At 40.6% G+C, this 24,517-nt stretch overlaps 1 protein-coding gene across 1 annotated transcript in view; it reads left to right on the forward strand.

The window, feature by feature from the left end:
* Positions 1 to 24,517, forward strand: part of LOC149456584 (solute carrier family 22 member 6-B-like) — a 92,430-nt gene that overhangs the window by 63,103 nt on the left and 4,810 nt on the right. The window contains exons 6-9 of the mRNA XM_089684772.1: positions 7,935 to 8,053; positions 9,687 to 9,901; positions 16,167 to 16,275; positions 16,347 to 16,547. Coding sequence (XP_089540898.1) covers positions 7,935 to 8,053; positions 9,687 to 9,901; positions 16,167 to 16,275; positions 16,347 to 16,547 — 644 coding nt within the window. The remainder of the gene's footprint in view (positions 1 to 7,934; positions 8,054 to 9,686; positions 9,902 to 16,166; positions 16,276 to 16,346; positions 16,548 to 24,517) is intronic.

The following is a 24,517-nucleotide window of genomic DNA, read 5'->3' on the forward strand; positions in this document are numbered from 1 at the left end:
GCATACCAAAATGGAAGTCTCACTACTGCCTGATAATCAATAGTATGCAAGTTTCTGAACCTCTAGCATGCAATCAAGAATGCAAAAAACTACAAGGTTAAATCCACACATGTATAAACTATTAAAAGCATAATTTTACAAATAACCTGATCCATAAAAGAGACTGAAATGTATTCCTTAAAAATAAAAATGTTAGCTAACAACAATAATGAGATCCTACACATCCTAATAAAAATAATACTGTATATAAAAATTTAATTAAAAAGGATGGTAAAAGGACTAATATTATAAAACCTACCATTTCTAACTGATACCCACTGACAGAGGGTAAAAACCAAAAGGTTGTAAACTGGGCTGCCTGCATAATCCGCAGACACCCTAGAGGCAACTAATAAAACAATTAGGATCAAATTCTATGTTAAGACCTCTGGGGGGCAGGACTTTGATCTCATATATCCGTCTGGACATATGACTCCTACTTGCTAAGCTGTCTAATGAAATTGCCTTCTCTCCAATGTCTGACAACTTTTTCTACCCCCCAGAATTTATGTTAACCTGGGGCCCTATTGTGACATATTCTAAAATGTTGGGAGATACTTTGGGAGAGATTTGCTAAAACTGGTGCACTCGGAATTTGGTGCAGCTGTGCATGGTAGCCAATCAGCTATTAACTTCAGCTTGTCCAATTAGGCTTTGACAATAAAACCTAGAAGCTGATTGGTTTCTATGCACCAGATTATGCACTCTCCATGTTTAGTAAATAACCCCCCACTGTTTCTTCTCACTAAATGTGTTCCCTCAAGCATTCCCTCAGGAACATTCCAACATTTACACCACACCGTCTGTGGTGCATGAAATAAAATCTGCAATCTGAAAAGTTTCCTGAGGGGCAGAAGCAACAAATTATTTTCTTCTCTTTAGATTTTCCTTAACTGTAACACAGGCCTTGCATCTTTCTAAAGAATAGAACCCAGTCCCAGTGAAAATAGTAAAGCCCCCTTTACGAGGAGGGTCAATTATACCTTCACTAATTTCCCTTTAAGATTAGGTACTCTCCTAAAGACAAACTTAGCCAGTTCAGGTAGCACTGGGTTCAAATATTTGTCCTTCTTCAGGATTCCTCAATGCTTCTTAAATACACTCTCTGTTTTCTTATACTGTATGGTATAATCCAAAATCAAAGAGTGTCCAAAATCCGTATTCTCAAACGAAACATTATCTCTCACCTTGTCTGATTAATGGACCCCTCTCCATTTCTCTCACTTTTTTAATTCCCTTAGTTATGAACTTATATATCGCTTATGTATAAACTTCATAGCAATGATTTCCAATTGTTGCACAAAATCCTCTTCAGCCCTACAGTTGTGCAGCAGCCTCATGGGTTGCGCTCTAGGCGCATTGGATAACCACGAGGCTTGGTGGCAGCTGTTGGAATGAACATAGCTGTTGCGATCGGTTGGTTTAAAGAAGATTTTGGTCAAAAATTCTCCTCTGTCTATCATAGCCTCAAATTTCTAAAAAGTAATACTTTTCTATCACTTTTCCAAAATAAGACAATATTTTTATCATTACCGTCCTGTCTTTGCATAAACCTTTTCAAACTGTCCTCATCCCCCTCTCATATAATAAAAATATTATTGATATGTCTCTTGTAGCATCTTAATTGTTCAAGTGTTTAGTTTAAAATTTATTCTGACAACTACATTCATTTTGAATGTATTAGCAACACTCGAGGTGAATTTCACCCCATGGCTACACCTGTTACCTGTTGAAAAAACGTTTACTAAACATACTAGAAGTCATTATGCTGGAGCCCGAACAACACATTTAAACAAAAATGTTTTTGTTTCTTTTGGAAGTGATGTTCTCTCCATGGCCTATATAATAAAAATAGTCCTCCCGCGCTCAGATGTCCTGAACAGACCTAATGAAGGATAAAAGCAGCTAAACACCTAATCCTATACCTGTAGGGCAAAAAATTATAATGAATATAAAGTTGTGTAGCGCTAGATGACATAAACCTTAGTACCAATATCAAAATACAAATATGTGACAATTGGTGCTCAAAAAACATACAAGGACTGACCGACCTGATAAGTGACCTCTAAATGTGGTGAACCCAGTCCCTATGAGGGATATAAAGCAAGTGACCCTTAGTACCCACAGCTGGGACTCAAAAGATATATAAACCTGTGAATCCCTGTGGAGGGATAAGGACGCACTCAGTGCTCCTAACAAACCATAAAAACCATATAAACAGTAAAAGTGTATCAAAGTCCAATGAATGTGAACACAAACGGCGGTGCTCCAATCTTCTTGATCATGCAAAACGTACACTGTGCACACACAACACACTGGTTGGTGCTCCCAAGAATAGCTGTAATGGCCTCTCACCTCCACTCAGCAACCCCTAGGGGCCACACAGCCTTGCTTGACCTAATGGATAGGCAGGTAGATGGGTACTTGCAAACAACTCAGATCAATGGCCCATACAACAGAAGAACACATCCTTCATAGTGTAAAACCGCTTTATTGAGTAATAAAAAGTCTTCTGTGCACTTGTCGGGGCCCAGTTTGTATAAAATCAAATTAAGGTGTAGATGAAAGTTCCTCAAACGGCAACCCAAAGAAAATAGTGAGAACAAAAAAAGGGAAGGATTTAACACTTTTACTTTGCTGGTAGTGAATTAATGCATGGTCCCTTTTAAGACACTAGATAAAATCAGACTTCAAGTTGTGGCAAATTCCAATGGGCATAAGTGTCTATGGGCAAGGACAACTCTCTCTGAATGTCAAAGGCCAAAAGCAACAGTACTGGGAATCCCGCTCTGCTGGAAAAGGAAACTTGATGTTTCAGTTGGCACTGCTGTATTCTGGCCTGAAACTGTATGTCCTGCAGTCAGCTTGGATGATGAGACTGTAGTGCAGATGTATCCCAACAGTGGTGGCTGGAAGAAATAGGCCGCAGCCTGAGGCAAATATATGTTCACAACTATGTGCAAGTAGGTAGCTGAGATGATGAAACTGTCAGTGTTCTCTTAGTGGATACATGGGACTTTCTCACCCAATCACTGTGATCTGGCAGATCATAGCAGTTTGTCTTTTCCAGCAAATGGGGGCCCGTCAAAGACTCTCAGGTTTTGATTCAGCATCCCGTCTGGTCTCCTGCTAACAAATTGACTCGCTGAGCAGCGTGGCAGGACGGGCGATCAGTAGGCTCTTTTTAGACCTTCTCCCATTCCAACTCTTTCTACGTGGCCTAGTTCAGCACTCCAGCCATCAGCACACTTCCTCTTCTCTCAGCCTCTCCCCTCACTCTCCTGGCCAGTTTCCCGGGCTTTGATATTTATATGTCTCTGCCCACATGCTACCTCCTTTGAGAAATGCAGTCCCTGAGCATCCTGCTCACCATTCAAGTCCTGCTGTTCAGCATACAAGTTCCAGTGGGCCGTTCTGCCAAATGTGAATGACTTTGAATGGCAGGCCGCCATTATCTAATGTCCATTTTAAAGCACTGCATCTAACACTATTTCACAAATCCTTTATAAAATGTGATTGGGGGAAGCCTCAGCGACAGCATACACTGGCCAGTGCATATTTGGCAGAATTTTATTTTTATTTTTTTACAATTAGCTTGGCTTACATACAGCAGCAACATCCCAAACTGTTTAATTTCAGTTAAATGGATGGGCTTTTTTTTTCAAGTATCTTTAGCACTGACATGCTTTTTCATTAAATGGTAATAGACCACATTGGCCAGTGAATTTGGCCAATAGTTTACTGTGACTGTCCCTTTTCTCACCGATCAAGCTTTCATTAAGAATTAACAGACCACAGATGATGCAGCACTGTGAAATTGACCAGCAGCAGGACATTTTTATTGGCTGAAATTAACTAGAGAGAAAAAGTACAAGAGTACAGGCAGGTGTTTACCTATAAATATTAAGACGCCACCAATAATACATCAGTGTAAAGCTGGCCAGCAGCAGAAAAGGTTTAATTAGGGTAGTGGGCCTAACTGGTGTATACCTAACTGTTCTTGCACTTTGCATTGTACTTTGCATTGTACTTTGTTTTTCTTTCTAATGATGCAACATAATGCTGTGAAAAAAGGTAGCTCTAAGAACAGATGGTCAGTAACAAGCGAAGCTCAACTTTAAAAAGGCCCTATCTCCATAAAATAAAATTAAATATTAAAAAAATCTTCTCAAAATGAAATCCCCAAAATAACACCCCTGAATCAAACCCCAAAATACAACCCTTGAAATTTTGTTTATGAGACACCTTGCAGCAAAAATAAGTTTACCTAAAATAAAGGCACTATCAACAAAAGCCTCAATATACCAACCTCTGAAGTAAAAGCCCATTTTTAATGGGAAGCCTTGCAGAAAAAAAAAAATACTAAGCACTAAGGACAGGAGCTAAAAGTGACAGCTGACCTCAAACCCAAAACAAAATATTATAAAGGACAAAAAAATAATATGGATAGCAAAGATGGCAGCAAATGATTTAATTGCACAAAGAGCTGGCAATCAAAATAAAGTATAGTTTACTAACTGACCCTTATCTCCCCCTAGGCATTTTGTCTGCTTTTCTTGCAACAACTTTCAGTTCACTGACACTATGGTTGCTCTGTGCCCTTCCTCTTATAGTGAGGGGGCTTGCTTAAAAAAGTTCCCTTTTTGGCCCTTCTATGTCTGCCTACCATAGTTCAAAGGCCATACAATGCATTATGCTATTATGAATTTTATCATAAATTCACACGGACATCAAATCAATCAGGATTCACCTCTAACTCATGGTAATGGTGAATCTGAACCTCATTCCTAGTTTGTTCCAGGCAATTATTGTTAAGGGTAACGAAACCCATACTATGTACTATCTTACCCACACATGGAAAACAATTGGATGACTTCCAATAATATAAGATTTTTGTACGTGACTAGTCTAGCTAGCAATGCTATATAAGGCTATGTCAAGACTAAGTGCTCATGTTGGTAATTCTCTATGGGTTGAATTGTTGTGAACTGGGACTTGAGTATCTTAATAAATTGTCATCATATCAAATACATTTTCATCCAAAAATGTTTCTGTCTGTATTTTAGTAATGCCCAATTCTAATGTGGTCTGACAAAGGGAATAATTATTCTGCAAGTATTGTGATTGTGTGATGAAAATGAAATACTTAAAGAGAAATTAATACTAAAGTTTTTGTAAACCCAGATATATTCTCACTTTATTAGAATAGGATACATCACAAAGAACTAACGGACATAGAAAACACTTAAAAATATCAGAGCTACCTTTTTGTCCCCCAGGTCATGTGGCCACTTTTTTTTCTCACTCTACAGCCCACAATGGTGGGCGGGACTAAGCTGCAGTGGCATTAGCAGGACGCATCCTCCTCCCTGGGCAAAGCAGAGTGTGGGGGGAGTTGTCAATCAAGGCATGTGATCAGCCCCATAGATACTGCTGCATGTGTCTATCGCAGCTTGGAAGATCAAGCTCCATGGCAAGCCAGGAGTAGTTGAAGTGTTGGAAGACGGGAGCATATACTCTGCAAAGGGAATAGACTGAATAAACTGCAGATTATTGCCTCATAGATCAAGGAAGTCAAATTGACTGACAGGATCAATAGGACATGTCACAGAAAGCAAAGTTTAGTTTAAAAATATACAGTATATATGGTAGGCTTTCTTTCTTCTTCAATAAAATATAATAAATGCCCATTTTTGTGCAGGTGAAAAATGTTCATTTATTATTTTTTTTTTTTTTGGGAGCCAGTAAAGCATTGCACCAGCGATCAGCAAATTGCTGATACCATGCAGGTCTCCTGCAGACCTGTCAGTGTATCTGCTTCCTTGCACCTCGTACGGGGATGCCGATATTTACTGACAGGAAGACCCCATGAACTACCACAGTGCTCACAGCGCTATGATAGTTCACTGAGAACTACAAGCTGACAGCCGCTAAAGGCCGCTGGGACTTGTAGTTTTCTCATTCACAGAACACTGTGAATAAGTGACAAGGCCAGGAGGGTGGAGCCCCGCACAGCCATGTTTTTTTAAAATTGTGACAACTAGCAGGAGAAGATCCCCCGTTATCTGTCACAACGGGAGATCAGGGGGGAGGGGACTGGTCCGTTTGTAACATGTTACATGTTGCACCCTGAATATTTACAAAAAGTGAACTTATCCTTCAATGCATGTCACTGAGAATTTGATGCCAAAATAGAAAAAAATCAGTCCTATGCTAATTTGTGTCAGACTTAGCAAACAGAGCACCTATAGTATAGTATAATATATACGGAATCTCTGTACATATTACTAACCAACCAAAAAAATAATCAAGGGGGTTAAAATAAGATTTACAGTGAGAAAAAGTATATTTTTCTTTATTATGTTCAATAACAGGACCAATAGATATGGTAAGCTTGGTGTAACAAAGCGTGTTGTTCATCGTAATTTCACTAGTGCCTTTCAGGTATAGTTTAGTTTAGTTCAGTATAGGGCAGAATATATTGATGTGCCCAGCACTACTTACAGGAGTGAGGCAACACAATCTCTAGCATTGGAGCAGAGTGCTGCCTATGACAGGTAACAGTTGTCAAGTCACATTCCCTGTAAATGTTGTCTGTTAATATCATATGCTGTCGCTGTATTGGTACATAGGGAGCCAGTCTTGGCACTGTTTCGGAAGCCAGTCTTGGCACTGTTTCCAGGGTTACCAGAAAATTGTAAGTTAATAAAGTTCCTTTCAGCACATCCAGCCCTGGAACTCGAGTTGCTTAAAGGGTAACTCCACTATTGTGGAGGGAAAAAAATCAACAAATAAAAAAAAAAAAAATAAGCATTCATTTCACTTGCTGAAGGCAAACCTAAAGGCAAAAAGACCCACAAACAAAGAACAACTGAAGACAGCTGCAGTTAGAGCCTGGCAAAGCTTCAGAAAGAAGGAAACCTAGTCTTTGGTAATGTCCATGGGTTCCAGACTTCAGGCAGTCATTTCCAGTAAAGGATTCTCAACAAAATATTAAAAATGAACATTTTATTTATTTATGATTATATTCTTTTGTCCAATTACTTTTGGTCCCTTGAAAAAGGGGGGATGGCTACTTCTAAAAGCTTCCTCCAATGTGGATGTACATACCCTCAAATTAAACCTGAGAGCGTGCACAAATCCATTACATAACTATAGCTTGAATATGTTTTGGTAAATACCTGAAAAAACTAAACTTGTGCCTGTGTCCAAATATATATGGACCTAACTGTAATTTCCTGCTTGTGTGATTGGCTCACTGATCTTCCCAGAAGTCTGCACTGAGATACAAGTCAGATTTTTGGCATCTCCTGCATCAAAAATGTCATTTTTGGTGAGATACTCCCACAGGGAAATCATGTCTAAAGGGATGCAGACTCTGCACGTTTCCTCATTAGAGTCCTGCAGATGCAGCAGCTGACTAATAATTATAAAATCACTTCCATACATATTCACTTTGCACATGGACACAGAGAAATAAACAGCTATTTCTTCAGAATAACAAACGGTAGGACTCTGCACAAAGTCTTAGATTGTAAGCTCCAAGGAGCAGGGCCCTCCTATCCCTCTTGTATTGAACTGTATTGTTGCTGTATTGTCTCCCGTTATATTGTAAAGCACTGAGCAAACTGTTGGCGCAATATGAATCCTGTATAATAATAATAAGTTTGTTAAAATCCCTGCAATGTACATAGATCACCCAGAGGGGAATGTTTTTTTTCCCAACAAAAGTGGAGTGACTCTTTCAGGAGAGGCAAGTTCACTTTGTCCACCCTTAGCCCTGCCAGTGTTTGTGTTGGCAAATCTTTATATACTCTGTTGTTTATATTTTTTACATTAAAATAACAATTTGTATCAAGATTAGATATTAATACTATTCCTACTCTTCATTCCAGTCACTGAAATATGACATGCAAGGAGAAATGAATGCCACTCATAAAGCTAATTATTCTGTGATAGACCTAATAAGGACTCCTGTGGTTCGTCGCATATCTATTTGTTTATCTTGCACTTGGTAGGTACTAACCTTCTCATTGTCATATCTATATGAAGATAAAGGTGTTTCTTTCACCATTCTTTTTTTTGCCAATCACAGTTTTGTAAATATTATGATTGTGCTTCATCACAAGGATTGCAATTAAGTGCTGACTATAAGTATTAGAAATGTGCTCCACTTACCCTAGACTTGCTGGTGGCTTCCACCAAAACTAGAATAGAGATGTAGGTTAAGCTCCTCCATTCACACCCCTTTCTTTGAATGCACTATAATCTAAACATGAGTGCATACCAGCCATTGGATGACAGAATAGTTCTATTTTTTGAATAGGAAGGGTAATGTGTTAAAGTGACATTTCAATTTAAACAGTTAACATGTTTACCTGATTTCCTCACCATTGGCATGTAGGGACACATGTTCCTTGTTACATAGTCTGGCTGACAAATCTCTGTGCTATTGAAAGTTTGTAATGGAGCACAAAATTAAAATTACATTTCATCTGGTAGATCGTTATATGTGGTCACTTTGTAGATCAATATCAGATTGCATTAGGTGAGCCAGATGCAGTTACTATTTTACACTATTATTTATTACAGTATCTGGTTATTATTACAGTTACTTATATAGTGCTGTAAATTTTACGCAACACTTTACATATATATCGTACATTCACACCAGTTCAAGCCCTCATGGAACATACAATCTAAGGTCCACATTATTATTATATTATTATACAGGATTTATATAGCACCAACAGTTTGTGCAGTGCTTTACAAAATTAAGGTAGACATTACAGTTACAATACAATTTGGTACAAGAGGAAACAGAGGGTCCTGCTTGTTAGAGCCTACATTCATACATACGGATGCTAGGGCCAATTTAGACAGGAGCCAATGTCTCTGGAGTGTGGGAGGAAACCAGAGTACTTGGAGGAAACTCACACAAGCACAGGGAGAACATGCAAACTCCAAGCAGGTAGTGCCGTGGTTGGGATTTAAACCAATGACCCTAGTGCTGCCAGGTGAAAGTGCTAACTACTTAGCCACTGTGCTCCCCCACAGACTGAATAATTATATGACGATGCCTAAGTGTTGTATGACATTTGACTGTTTTAAGGGTTCAGCCTCAAAAGTGATTTAAAATACTTATGAACTACAACTTGAAAAGTAATAAACACCCATCTTAGTGTTAGTAAAACACAGATGGTCTTGCTGATTATTTTTAAACATATTCCATGGGTCATTCCAGTAAAACATTTTGTTAATTATGAAAACCTCCATATCCAATAGAACACAAGTAGTCATTACCAAACTGTGTATAATCAGATAGTACATTACACATTATTACACAATACAATAAGGAATGCAGCAAGTCTGTTCTGCTCCCTGAGAAATTACAATGCATTTACATGAGAGAGAGGAACTCAACAACCTAGTACTGTTGGCTGCAGTTACTGAGTCCTAGATTGGAACCAGTGTGAATATCCTATTATTCTATTATTAGATTTTTCCTACATCACAGATCTGCTCGGCTATGACTTTCTATGCAAACCACATGAGTCATCCCAATTTATTTTACATTGTCATTAGTAACATCACTAGCACCTGATAGAAACTTCAGATTTCTAATGTCTGCTTCTTTCCTTAACTAGGTTCTCTACCAGTTTTGCCTATTACGGTCTTGCCATGGACCTTCAGAAATTTGGGCTCAGCATTTATATCATTCAAGTCATGTTTGGCACTGTTGACATCCCAGCCAAGTTTTTCTCTTATTTTGTGCTTAATTACATCGGGCGCCGTGTTCTGCAGGCCTCTGCTTTAATTTTGGCTGGTGCTGCAATTTTAGTGAATATTTTTCTTTCTGAAGGTAAACTGTCTGATGCAAATTTATTTGCAATTAATTTTGTTGATGTTTTGCTGTTAATTCTTGTTCAGTCTATGTGCCTACTTATCGCAAGAGAACCAGAGATACTATTTTTTAATTTGAGAGTCTAACCCATATTACCTATATCCTGCTCAGTTTTCATAGGAAGTGTCTCTTTTTCAAGAATCTCTGACAATCATAAAATAGGAAATAGTCACTAGCACACCAGGATTATGCAAAAGAAAAGGACATTTATTGCCACAGACTCAAAGTGTGACATAATGGGATGCAAAGGACCCATTCATCAAGGCAGAACATGACTACTGTCTTGATGAAGGGGTCCCTTGTGGGGTGATTCCTGCATTAATGAAGGGGTACTTTGCAGTCATCAAACACTGAACTATAAATGTAATGTAAAATAAATGTTCTAAACCTTTGCACAACCCCACTGTGCTGGTTACACTTTGCCATTTTAGCCTGCATTATATGATGGTACCATCTCACATTTGATCACTATACCACTCACAACCTGAAATTTTTAACTATAATTTTTAGCTATAAGTAGTTTACTGGATTACATAGACTCTCTAGCAACCATGGAGCAGCAGAGAGGTTTAAAAAAATTAGCAACTATAATGCTTATTTGTGTAAATTCTTATAAAGAATTAAGGCAGTGATAAATTGTTTGTTCTTTGCATGCAAAGCTCCGGATGCAGACATCTCTTGGGGCAATCAAGCCATTGATTACCTCCTAAAAAGAAATTACATGGGGATTTTATAGTCATATGAAAATCTCTACACACGTAGACCTTATTCCTTCCTCTTTCAAAGGTGAAGAGGAAAAGACAGTATTACTTTGTCCACACCTGCCAGTAATCCAGTGTAGTTTTTCATTTGCAACTAAAGGGTCCTATTTTTAAGTTCTTCTGTGCACAACTAACTTTACCAGCGTCTAGAGAAGTGATGGCCAACTTTCTTGATATGGGGGCCTCAAGTGTGGCCACTGACATGACTAAAGAGCTAAACAGTGACTGGACAGCCCTTTCATTAATTAATGCTTTCATATTTGTGATTCCTTTCACCCTTTTTGAAAATTACTTGTGCAACATTTCTCTCAAAAAGGTCCATTATAAAAAAAACATATAAAGAATAAAGGGGTGGACAGCACAAAAAAGTAAGATAATATTAAAGAAATAAAACAAACCTTTTAACTAATACAAGCCAGTCTAAGAAATATGTTTTCTTCACTCCCTTTAAGTACCAAAACTTTCCAAGTGCTGCACAGAGGGGCAGTGTTGGGGGCATATGTGTGCTGAAGCACTTCCAAAAATGTTTAAAGCACCCCATAGCATGCCCATCAACAGTCATCACCCTCCTCCAAAGCATCTTGCATGGCACCTTTCCTCTAGGTCCCCCGCCTGTCATATTGTGTGTGTGCAGACCTGGCTTTCTGGTGCAGGCAGTGCTCTTGCCCCTAAGCCTACCACAATGTGTAATCACCAGTGAGCTGTACCCGAAAATATCTAAACTATCACCAGTTGCTGCCTGTGGGAAGGGGGTAACCAGGATAAAAGTTAGTGGGGGCAATCTGATCACCAATGTAGAATAAAAACATTGACCACCAATGTAAGGCGAATGCACTGGCCAACAATGTAATGTAAGGGAAGGACTCTGACCACCAATGTAGAAGGAAAACATTGACCACCAATGTAAGGTGAATGGACTGGCCAACAATGAAATGTAAGGGAAGCACACTGGCCACCAATATAATGGGGACCACACTGACCAACAATGTAAGCAGAATATACTGACCACCAATGTAAAGAAAGAACACACACAATTGCAACAAATGTTATAACTGAAGTGTATTTCACAGCAGTTATATGTTTAAATCCATACAATATGGTAACAAAAAGCAAAATACAGGGAATCTTTACAGAGTGGACCTTAACATAGTTATGTGATAAAATACTACCTAGTGTAGTTTTCAGACATAATTTCATTATTTACTGAAGACAGTAAAAGGAAGTCTACATTCCTGATACATTTCTCTTTTTAATATCCACAAGTGCACTAAATTCTCTACATAAAAGAAAACAGCTAAATACAAAGTTAAATACATACAACTGAGCTGTTTCGCCTGCCAAAGGATTTTGTCCATTCCTTAATCAGATCAGCCACATTACACCGCCCTGTCTGGAAGGCCAGGATTTTCCTCTGCTGCAGCTCAGAAACACTTATATGCAGGGGCGGACTGACCATTTGGAAACTCGGGCACTGCCCGAGGGCCCAGGGTCAGTAGGGAGCCCCATGAGATGCCCCTGGTACCTTTTTCATAGGCTTTTTCGAGTTTGGGCAAGGACACAGGGGCCCCATGATCCCCTATTGCCTGGGGGCCCCATGAGTTGTCAGTCTGCCCATGACAGCAAACTCTGTAAGTTAAATGTATGAGCTATGGTATGAACAATTCTAAACAGAGTTCCCTTTAACATATGCACAGAAATAAATACCAAACCCTGGGCTTGAGAAGTATCAAAGAGAGTCTTCGTGTCCTGGGTCTTCAGCTAGCTCAGTAAGGGCCCAAAAAGATGGCTGTGCAATTGCGCCCAGCAATAGTAGATAATTTAGGTAGATAATTCCAGGTAAAGATCACAACTTGTAAGAAGGTGTGAGGTATAAAAGGTGTCTGCATGCAGTTCCCCTTATTGAAGAGTGTACACAGTCTGGGCTTCCGCCCACTCACCAATCCTGATGATACCATGGCTCAAGGGTTCCAGGATGTCCTGGAAAGCTCCTGCAGAATCTGCAACCAGCGTGGGACACTCGGCCTAACACCTGGTGACACTGGGGTTCTGCTGTAACTGAGACGGTGATGATGCTCTTGTCTCGGATCAGTTACTTCTGCCGACAGGAAGATGTGGATGGGTGATCTGTTGGCAGGTCTGTAGCTCACACGCCAAAGACTCTCCACACCATCCGGACTGCGTGGACTGCTTAACTCTCCACAGAAGCCAGGTCCCTCTTCTCATCTTCAGCCCGTAGTCCCAAGAGGAAGAGCATACTTCAGAGTCTGACCTGTATATCCTCTCCCAGCATTCACTTCTCCTCTAGCCGGCTGGAGCCTGTAGTTCTCAAACGCATCAGCTTCTTGCCTTCTGAACTACATGTCCTACAATCCCCAGCTCTTTGTTGGATCCTCCTCTCTCTCTCAGTGCCACTGAACACAATGTCAATATTACAACTAAACACTAGAGGGGGCATTAGATCAACATATTCCTTATTAAGTGTTCTTGCGAAGAACACTTATTGTTATCTCACAAATATATTCTTATTCTTATTATAGCCAAATTTGCCACGCTAACTCCTCCCACAGTTTTTACACTACAAAGACAAGTAATATATCAAAACGTGCGGATTGTTCCAGATCGGATTGCTATTACTTTGTGGAATGTTTCGCCGAATCGTTCACGAAATATCGCGGTTTTTGTGGTGAAATTTTCCCATAGAAATGAATGGAGCAACTACAGTGAGAACTGACAAAGCTACAGTGTGGAAGGAAAAATCAGAACATGATTTGTAAACTGCCATCACTCTGTCATTTTCAAGCCCACCTACACATATCTTATATCAAAACGTTCAGCTAACCCTGCTGTCACTAAAAATTCACGGCTAAGCCATACTCCTGATAGTTTTCACAATATGACCATTTGTTTGCAACTCACCCCTCCCATTGACTTTCATTGAAACTTCACTCACAGCCACCTGAAATTTTAAGGGACGTATTTAAACTGCGACTGTGCCTTCATTTTTAATATTGCAGAGACATACTATACATCAAAGTTTAGCTCCGCTTTTTGTGATTCTTACAATATCAAGCTCTTCGCTGTAGCATTTATACTTTTAAAACTACAAGTGTTTGAAGATGGCAATCGCCAGTGACGTTGGCAAGTTGGAGCAGTGTGTTTAGAACAGCACTTCTCACATTCCTGTGACTGAGTGAGTTGCTATAGCAACCAAAGGTGACTCACGATGCAGGTGAGTCACCAAGCTGGACTGTGAGCTGCAAAATACAAGCTGAAATGCATTTCTCACTATCAGGCTTGCCATGTGCACTGCTTACTTTTCATCAATCACTTGGTAAAGGTTGCCTGCAAGAACACTTTACACAATTTCCACAGAAATTGTAGATTTTCTAGTTATAAATGTCTTGCGATGGCACAGGTAGGTTAACCAGCACTGGGCTATATTACCTTTTGGATAGGATTAGGAAGTGTCATCATTTTATTGCTGTCTGTGTCTTTGCTGGGGAGACTCATTCCCATTGTTCTGATAACTATTGTACAAGAAGTGATAAAAAATCTAAAATTTAGGAGTAGTTATAGATACAGGCTGTAAGGGGAAATCTTCCAATACAGACACTTTTTTTAGAAACAGTTGACTAGGATGGATTTTCTCTTCACATTAACGATTGTTCCTCTCCAGATGTGTATCTGGGACAAGAAGAGATATTAACTTTGAAGGAACAGTAAAAGAAAAATCTCACAATCTTTTTAACTGCTTTATCCAAACCTAGAAAAAGTTTTGAATTTACATACACTTTAAAGTGTGTAGAAAGGTGCAGTCTGTATTCCTCACTGTAAGAATGCAGAAGAGAAAGGAGGTTTTCAGGAACTTGGTTCCTCTATGGCAGGGGCGTCCCTAGGGTTGGTGTCACCCGGTGGGGTAACACTTGGTCACACCCCCTCCGACGATCCCCGGTGAATGGATCGGTTCTGCGGATTGAGCATAATGGATTGGACTCCGATTCATTATGCTCCCCAATCCGCAGATCCGATCCATCCTGCGGGGATCGTTAGCATGCAACCTATATGGGGTAACATCAGACCCACTCCACGAAGAGGTAAGTTGTAAAGCAAGATGACGATCCCCACAGGATGGATCTGATCTGCGGATTGGGGAGCATAATGGATCGGACTCTGATCCATTATGCTCAATCCGCAGATCCGATCCATCCTGCAGGGATTGTCGGCTTGCTTTACAACTTACCTTTTCGTGGAGCGTGTCTGGTGTCACCACGTGTGGTAGGTGTCACCCGGTGCGACCCGCACCCGCCGCACCTGCCTGGGGACACCACTGCTCTATGGCTTCCTGCTGTCACTGGGAGACAGCTGTCCAATTTGACACTGGCGCTGCAAGTGACTTTTGCAGGCATCTTGAGTCAGGCAGAGTCAACTTAAGACTCCGGGTTCTGGGTTTGGCATGCTTTATGTGAGTTGCTAGTATAGAGACAGGATCCCCATCTTGCAGGGACAGTGCTTAGAGAAAGGTTCCAGAGGAGGAGGGACAGTGTAGGGATTAAGTCTACCCCACTTCAGGAAGCCTCCCTTTTTGGGTGTAGACTGGCCAGGCTGCATTTCGCTCCTCATTGCAGACACTGATGGCATCTTTCATGGCTACAGACCACTTGTACACTTTTTAAGCGGCTCTGGACGGTTGTGCCTACCCGCCGGGCCTAGTTGTACTGTGTTAAACTTTTCTACAATATATTGCTCTTGCCTATTTTTGACTTTGTGTGTTTACTGCCTGCCACACCATGCTGCCCCTTGCTCACAGGTGTATTTAACACCCCAGTCACATCAAGCCCAACTTTGAAATTGTGCGACTTACAGTGAAGTTGTACGATTTCAAAGTTGGGTGAGATGCCGATTTCAGGTGCGATTTACAAGACATTTGACGCAGATGTCTATTTAAATCGCACCAAAAGTAGTGCATGTATTACTTTAGAAATCGGTGCAGCTCTGACCAAGTCGGAACCGCACCGATTTAACAGCTCTAATTGCGGACAGCAGGGTGTGACTTGGCAAGTTGCATAGCATGCAAATTGCATGCCAAGTTGCACCCGGGTGTAAAACTACATGCCCATCAAAGACTATTCTGTGCACAGGGTGACAACTGCTTTACAAATTGATCATTTGATTTTGTCCATAATTCCACTTTAATTTTCAGTGCAGGTAGAGTTTGGGCTCTGAAAGTTCCCACAAAAATGTTTCTAAAATGATGCCCTTAAAAAAAGGTGTTTTTTTTTTTTTTTTTACAAATGACTGGTTTGCATATTGGCATTTATGGGTGACATATGATCACTTTCAATTAAAACAAACCCCCAACGAATATGGTGTTTTATTAGATCCTTAGAATAAACACTCATATAAAAGTTTTGTTGTGCTAAGCACACTGCAGTAAACTTTCTATGTTCCTTTGTGCCTTCTAGACTATCATGTTGCACGAATTGTAATGGCCGTGTTTGGGAAAGGATGTCTGGCAGCTTCATTTAACTGTTTGTACTTATTCACAGGGGAATTATACCCAACTGTCATCAGGTAAGACACAGAGTGGGAGGGTAAGACCTTGTTTATTTTGACCAACTGATGGCTTATGGCTTCTATTTCAGGCAGACAGGCATGGGGCTAGGAACTGTGATGGCATGCTTGGGAGGAATTGTTGCCCCACTTGTTCAGATGACTGCAGATTATTATCACCAACTCCCCCTCATTATCTTTAGCCTGTGTGCTATATTCTCTGGAGTTGCAGCATCTTTTCTTCCCGAGACACTTGGTGTGCCTCTCCCTGAGACCATACAGGAGGTGGAAAGGTTGGTATCCCAGTACTGTTATCCTTTTAGTTTAGGCCCTTCTGATCCTGTCTAGACTCTAAAGACATATAAATAAAGAAGCAATGTAAAAGGTACTGTAGGATGCAAGTTGTTCAGAAATACAAGAAATACAGCCCTTAAAGTTGACCACATAAACCATATTTATTGAAGCTGATTTACTAAAGGGCATAGACGAGTATTTCATTAACCACTTAGACACACTGTATTCTCAATCTGCAACCTTTTCGTGCTAATATAAGTTCTTCCTTCTAGCTACACAGATAGCTGTAATTGTTGTCCATCCAGTTTTAATCCTGATATTACTCTCCTAAATATTTTCTGGTTTTCAATTGTCATTTCATTCATCTTTTTTGCTGGAGCTTAAGTTACATTTGTTCAGCCTGGCTGAAGGATATGCAATTTCCCAAAACATGCTGGCTCTCCTCAAGTCTTCAATAAATTTTCTAAGATGATAACAATTATCACAGTATAGAGCATTCTTTTGGACATAAGCACTGCCCCTTCTGACAGAGCGCATTACTCTCATTCCTTTTGGTTATCCTTACTAAACGAGTATGGCAGGATCAGAGTGTCCCACTGGAGGATTGTGCTACAATACTGGAGTGTCAGAATGGAGGATTCCCACATGAGCCAGGTAAAGGTTCGACTGCCCAGTGTTTTACATTTATTTCCCTTCAGGCCCATGCACTGCCATATGTGGATGGGGGAAGGTTTTTGGCCCGGTTTTAGCTTCAGCACAGACAGACATAGCTTTCTACTTAGGGCTGTGATAAGCTAACAGGGTAGTGAGGGAGCACAGAGAAGGTATGCATTAGTAGCAGAGGAGGTGGGCTATAAAGAGAACCTGGTTCATTGTCTTGAATAGGTAAAGTGAAAGGTGTACATAATTCTGGGTCACTTGGGATGACCTGCACTGTCCAGAATCGTTATGGAATACACTTTCTGCAAAAAGGGTAGAATATTATTAAACACCAGAACATGCATGTGCAATATTGTACCAATAATCAATAGCAGCATGCCAACCTTGGATTTTAGATAATTGCAAGAAAAATTTTGGCAAACACATGAAATTTAAAACAAAAACAAAATAAATATAAAAAATAAATAATAATAATAATAATAATAATAATTAATAAAAAAATATATATATATATATGTATAGACACATACACACTATATTGCCAAAAGTATTAGGACACCCCTCAAAATCATTGGATTCAAGTGTTCCAAGCACCTCCATGGCCACAGGTATATAAAATCAAGCACCTAGGCATGCAGACTGCTTCTACAAACATTTGTGAAAGAATGGGTCGCTCTCAGGAGTTCAGTGAATTCAAGCGCAGTACCTTGATAAGTTGCCACCTGTGTAGTAAGTCGATCCGTGAAATTTCCTTGCTACTAAATATTCCATGGTCAACTGTTAGTGGTATTATAACAAAGTTAAAGCAACTGGGAACAACAGCAACTCAGCCATGAAGTGGTAGACCAAGTACAATGACACAGGCATGCTGAAGCATACAGTGCGCAGAGGTCTCCAACTGTCTGCAGTCAATAGCTAAAGACCTCCAAAGTTTGTGTGGCCTTCAGATTAGCACAAAAGCAGTGCATAGAGAGCCTCATGGAATGGGTTTCCATTGCCGAGGAGCTGAATCCAAGCATTATATCACCAAGTGCAATGCAGAGCGTCGGGATGCAGTGGTGTAAAGCATGCCACCACTGGACTCTAGAGCAGTGGAGACGTGTTCCCTGGTGTGGTGAATTATGCTTCTCTGTCTGGCAATCTGATGGACGTGTCTGGGTTTGGCGGTTGCCAGAAGAATGATATTTACCTGACTGGATTGTGCCAAGTGTAAAGTTTGGTGGAGGGGAAATTATGGCTTGGGGTTGTTTTTCAGGGGTTGAGCTTGCCCTATTAGTTCCAGTGAAGGGAACTCTTAAGGTGCCAGCATACCAAGACATTTTGGACAGTTTCATGCTCCCGACTTTGTGAGAACAGTGTGGGGAGGGGCCCTTCCTGTTCCAACATGACTGCGCACCAGTGCACAAAGGAAGATCCATAAAGACATGGATGAGTGAGTTTAGGGTGGAGGAACTTGACTGGCCTGCACAGAGTCCTGACCCCAACCCAACAGAACTCTTTTAGGATGAATTAGAGCAGAGACTGCGAGTCAGGCCTTCTCGTCCAACATTGGTGCCCAATCACACAAATGCGCTTCTGGAAGAATGGTCAGACATTCCCATAGACACACTCCTAAACCTTGTGGACAACCTTCCCAAAAGATTTGAAGCTGTTATAGCTGCAAAGGGTGGGCCAACTCAATATTGAACCCTACGGACTAAGACTGGGATGCCATTGAAGTTTATGTGCGTGTAAAGGCAGGCGTCCCAATATTTTTGGCAATCTAGTGTATATATTGCACTAACCCCTTAGGAGTCGCTGAATTATTTTCGGGCTCCCTGTCACTCTGGACCCCTCTCTGAAATCCAAACCCCTGCTGACACCACAGTACTCTTCTGACCAGAATACATTATCGCCAGAAAATAGACTCATACACAGATTAGAGTGAACTGTTATGATGCTTGTAATAAACATGGCTGCAAGCTCGGTCAAGAGCAAAAAGTGGTTTATGTATACGTAATGGCACTCTTCACTTGGGGGTGTACTCACTTTTGTTGCCAGTGGCTTAGACATTAATGGCTGTGTGTTGCGTTATTTTGAGTGGACAGCAAATTTACATTGTTATACAAGCTGTACACTCACTACTTTACATTGTAGCAAAGTGTCATTTCATGTGTTGTCACATGAAAAGATATACAGTAATAAAATATTTACAAAAATGTGAGGGGTGTACTCACTTCTGTGAGATACTGTATATATATATATATATATATATATATATATATATATATACAGTGCCTTGAAATTTTACCCCTTCAAATTTTCCACATGTTCCACATTTTGTCATGTTACAACAAAAAATGTAAATGTATTTTTTGGGATTTTATGAGATAGACAACACAAAGTGACACATAATTGTGAAGTGGAAGAAAAATGATAAATGGTTTTGAACATTTCTTTACAATCTAGGGGGTGCTGGGGTGGGCTCCGCCCCCCCAGATTTCAGTTGTGCCCACCCAGACTGCTGTGCTCCTTCCCCCCCATCCCCATAATCAGAGCCGGGACAAGGGAAAGGGAGCCTGGACCAGTTAAGTCCAGAAAGTGATACAAAATAAAGAGTCAGGAGGAGCAGTGCTGTGCTGTGCTCTGCTCCCTCCTCCTATCAGAACAGCGCTTCTCCATATAGCTGATGACACAGGATCGCTCCGACCATCAGGCTGTACACAGTTTCATTACCCACCCCTATCTCCTCCAAGGACTGTTCATCTCTTGGCAGCAGGAAATGTAGGTGGGGCAGGTAATGAAACTGTGCACATTCCGATGGTCGGAGTGATCCTGTGTCATCAGCTATATGGAGCAGCGCTGTTCTGGTAGGAGGAGGGGGCAGAGCACAGCTCGAACCTCTGGACTGTAAGTTGGAAGGATGGGGGTTGGGGAGCTTACAGGTGAATTGAACATAATGAGGGGGGAGGTGTGGCGGGAAACAGCCATTTGTGCTTGGGATGAGAGGGGGCTATTTGTGCTGGAAAGGATAATGGGGGTTGGGGGGATTTCTGCTAGGTGAAAGAATAGGGGGATTTGACCCAGGAGAGGGCTTGGGGCCACTTTTTGTGCCTATTTGTGTTAAGGGGGGCAGGGGATTTGGGCTAAGAAGGGGCAGAGGATTTGGGCTAAGCAGTGGCAGAGGATTTGGAAAGGGAGAGGATTTGTGCTGAGAAGGGTACTTTGGAGGGGGCTGTGCTATGAGGAGGAATTTAGGGGAATTTGTCATAGGGAGGAGGGATTAGTGGGAGGGGATATGTGCTAGTAGGGGAGATTGGGGAGATTTGTGCTAGGAGGGAGATTAACAGGGAATCTGTGCTAGAAGGAGAGATTGGGGGGATTTGTGCTAGGAGGGAGAATTGGGGGGATTTGTGCTAGGAGGGGGTATTTGTGCAAGAAGGGGGATTGGGTGGGGGTATTTGTGCTAGAAGGGGGGATTGGGGGAATGTGTGCTAAGAGGAGGGGATTGGGGGAATGTGTGCTAAGAGGAGGGGACTGGGGGAATTTGTGCTAGGAGATGGTGATGGAATGTGGGCTAAGAGGCAGGACTGAAGGGGAATTTGTGCTAGGAGGTGGGATGGGGGATGTGCTAGGATGGGAAATCCTAGGATGGGAAATTCAAGGGGGAAGTTGATGTGTGCATGGAGCGGTTATTTTTGGTTGAGGGAGATTTGTGCTAAGAGGGGGAATTGGGGGCATTGAAGGCAGGCTTGTGGGGCAAAGATTTGTGCTGGGAGGGGGTTTATACTAGGAGGAGGGGACATTTTTGCATTGCACCTGCCTGTAGGTAAGCCCCTATCCTGGGCCCCCTCCCTGGCTCCACACTGCTGTCTCCCACTCCATCTTCCACCCGACATTTCTCCCCTTCACCCAGGCTCTGCAATACTTAGGAGTTGCCTTGGTCACCATGCCCAGCCTGATGCCAGGGAACTGGCCAGTCCAATTGGTCCCTCAAGTATGCATATCTGAGCTTCCTTTGCTCCTCCATCCCTCCTTCAGAAAGCTCTCAGGTTTCTGGAGAGGTGGGAGGGCTCTAGAAGCTCTGACTTTCAGAACCTTCTTAGTTTGTTCACTTTTACCTCTACTGTACACTTATACACTTCTTTCTCTTCAGCATTTTTAAGCCAGTGCACTCAACTACCTGAGCCCAGCAACCTGTCACCTCATCCCAGTGACAATAATACACATGTTTAACTCTTTGTCTCCACTCTTAGCATTGACTTGAGGTGTATCCCAGGAAGGTCTATAACATTACTGGTTGGTGCTTTAGTACTCTGAGGCCTCACTCCATCTTCTCTGACTTCAAGGTTGGGTCCATAGAATGCTCTGTACCACAATCTGACCCAAATTGGGGTACTGATCACTAGAGAAGGAACCAAGCACACAGGCTGCTTTGCTACCAGGGACCTCTGCCACCTATGCCAAGTTACTTCAGCTTCCTGACTGGCTGACTGCAATAATGCACATAGATGCTTGTACTGTAGTCACTGGCAATGGCACACAACAAGGGTTAACTCAACCTTCTTTTAGGACATTAGTACTGCATCTTCTTTTCATATTGTCTTAGCCCCTGATATATCCATGGTAAGTAATACGCCATGAATGCACCCCTTTACATACAGTATGTCTTTAGACCAGGCAGTTGTCCTTAAAAATGGAGCTTCTCTTTACTTGTAAAATGTCTTCCATTACAGCTCACAGTACAATACATTTCTTCTAAATATAGTTCACACTCTCAGCATTTCCCTTTAACTTGTGGTGCCTCCTGGTAGCCCTGGCACCATAATTGTCATACCTCCATAAGGCAGAAAGTCCATAATGTCCATGTTCTGGGAACCCCAATGTTTAAGGATCATTTCCCATTGGTTATGCACATCCACCATATCACCTGCATGTTTGAAAAGTCGTTGGACCACCTGGTGTTTTTGCACCTTTGAACTTTTTATATATATATGTGTGTATTCATTTTTATATATTCTTTCTGATACGTTGTTATTATATTTTTTATTTATTAATTTATTTTATTTTTTAATTTATTTCATATCACTATCCAAAATTGAAGGATGGTGAAGTTTCTTATGATTATTCATCATATTGTCACTAGAGGTTTTTGATGATATTATACAGCACGCATAGAGGAGATTTATCCCCTTATAGGGATTCACTTATTTTCTACTTTGTTTTTCTATTGTCATTTTTTTGGTAATATCAGTCACTGTGATTCGGTTTTCTTTGTGTGTGAAATTGGTCCCACAATGAGGGATTTGTGAATTATCATTTATCCGGCTTTTTTCACATTAATCCAGTCCCATTTGGACTGTTTGGTTTATCACAAATTTCTTTTCAAATCACCATGTTCAATCACTTTTTGGTTGTCACTATAGATCCCGAAGTGGATCAGTTCACTTTGTTCACTTTATCTCAGTCCCTTTTTGGACTTATTTAATTTTAATTTTGTTTAAACCATTATGTACAATCACCTTTTGGTTTCACTACAGATCCCATAGTGGATCAGTTCACTTTTTTATTCACGGGTTAATTGTCACGTATGTAATAATATTGATTTATTTTGTAACATAGTTTATTTATAGATAAGCGCTGCACCAGTTTATTTAATATAGCAATCCCTTTATGCTGCTCTTCCCTTGTATTTATAGGCCACCAGTATGGTGGCACCATGAACACCCGGGAAGCTGTGTAGCAAAGTTAACTCTTTTCTGTCCTGGAGGCACCGCTATATACACATACTATACATTGTACAATTTACTAATCATAGCACATTACAGTATCCAAAAGATAAAATAATTTTAGGCACCTGCCCACAAGCTTCTATGTTATTGGATGAATGGTAATGTGCATTAAAATCTGGGCAGCCTTTGACAGTCTTTTTAACATGTAACAGCCCATAACAGTTTTACATAACATATCAGTAGTCCATGTCATGCTTTTTGCAACATGTGCCGGAAACCCCAATTACTGCACTGTAATGAGATATACAAGATTCACCTAGTACATTTGAATACCCAATCATATACAGATGAATTTTAAAAAATCTATTCCAAGTGAATGGATGATTGTGGTAAACACAGATTCCATTTGAACGCATTTATTTTGCTAAATGAACACTTAGTAAATCAACCCCAATGACTGACACTATCCTGCCACAGGTATGTGTTGTGTTTAGTTTGACTCCATGCTGCATAGTCATCTAAATGCATTTTCTTCACCTTTGATTTGTGCAAATCAGATTTTAATTAATTTTGTTGGGTTATCAATAAAGCATCAGTGAATTGGTGTGGTCGGGTAATGGGCATAACAGAGATAAGGCAGTCCTCTTAATCACTCGTCTGAAAGTCTAAGCCACAGTGCATGGTGGATACTACAGTACATACTATACAAAGCTTTCATTGTGTTTATTTCCATAGCTTCACAGAACAGAGTTTGTAGTCACCAGAACTTACTGCTGAGCTCAACAAGATTTGTGTGGTTCTATGTTAGAGAGTTATAATAGCAAAAAAGATCCCCTATTAAAGTAATAGTATCAGTCACTTTACAAGCCTGAATTAATAAATTCCAGACATATCACATATATACAGCACTCCTACCACATATCCCAAGATACTCATTAACTGCTACCTTGCCCATGGCTACTAGTTAAATTAAGTACCGTGCTAATCACAGTAATTTTCAGATTATAGTAAAGACAATAATACCCAATACAAATTAGAGACACACGGGAAAATTGCCATTACACAAGGCTATATAACATTTCACTACACTGAAGAAATGGGATATGCAACATTAGCATGCTAAGCTCAGAGAGTTCTGAGAAATTAAAATGAAACAGAAAATTGTCAGCATCTGATACTACCGGTTGTCTGTGTCCCCCACTGCCGCCCTGTGGTATAATACAGAAATCCTCACATTGAACAGCAGAGAAATACACATATTAAGGGTTAATAACCATATAGCTATCCACTGACAACAAGAGAACAGAGGCAATAGCCATGTTAAATTATTCCTCAGCAAGTGTACACTACATAATATACATATGAGTTCAATTGTGACATATGATGATATGGTACAAAAAAAATGGGTACATAATACAATATCGGTAAACATAAGAAAACGTTGACTATTAACAGAATTGTTTCATACTATGGTAATCTGGAGTATAGAGGAGAGTCTTATCAGTGGAATAGGGCAAAATTATAATATCAAAGAATCCCAGTAATCCCATTTATTATAAAAGACATGTCATAGTGTCATACAAAGTATGGTATATACG

Source organism: Staurois parvus, unplaced genomic scaffold (genome assembly GCF_062004578.1).
Source record: "Staurois parvus isolate SC_StPar_1 unplaced genomic scaffold, SC_StPar_1.0 ptg000356l, whole genome shotgun sequence".
NCBI lineage: Eukaryota > Metazoa > Chordata > Amphibia > Anura > Ranidae > Staurois > Staurois parvus.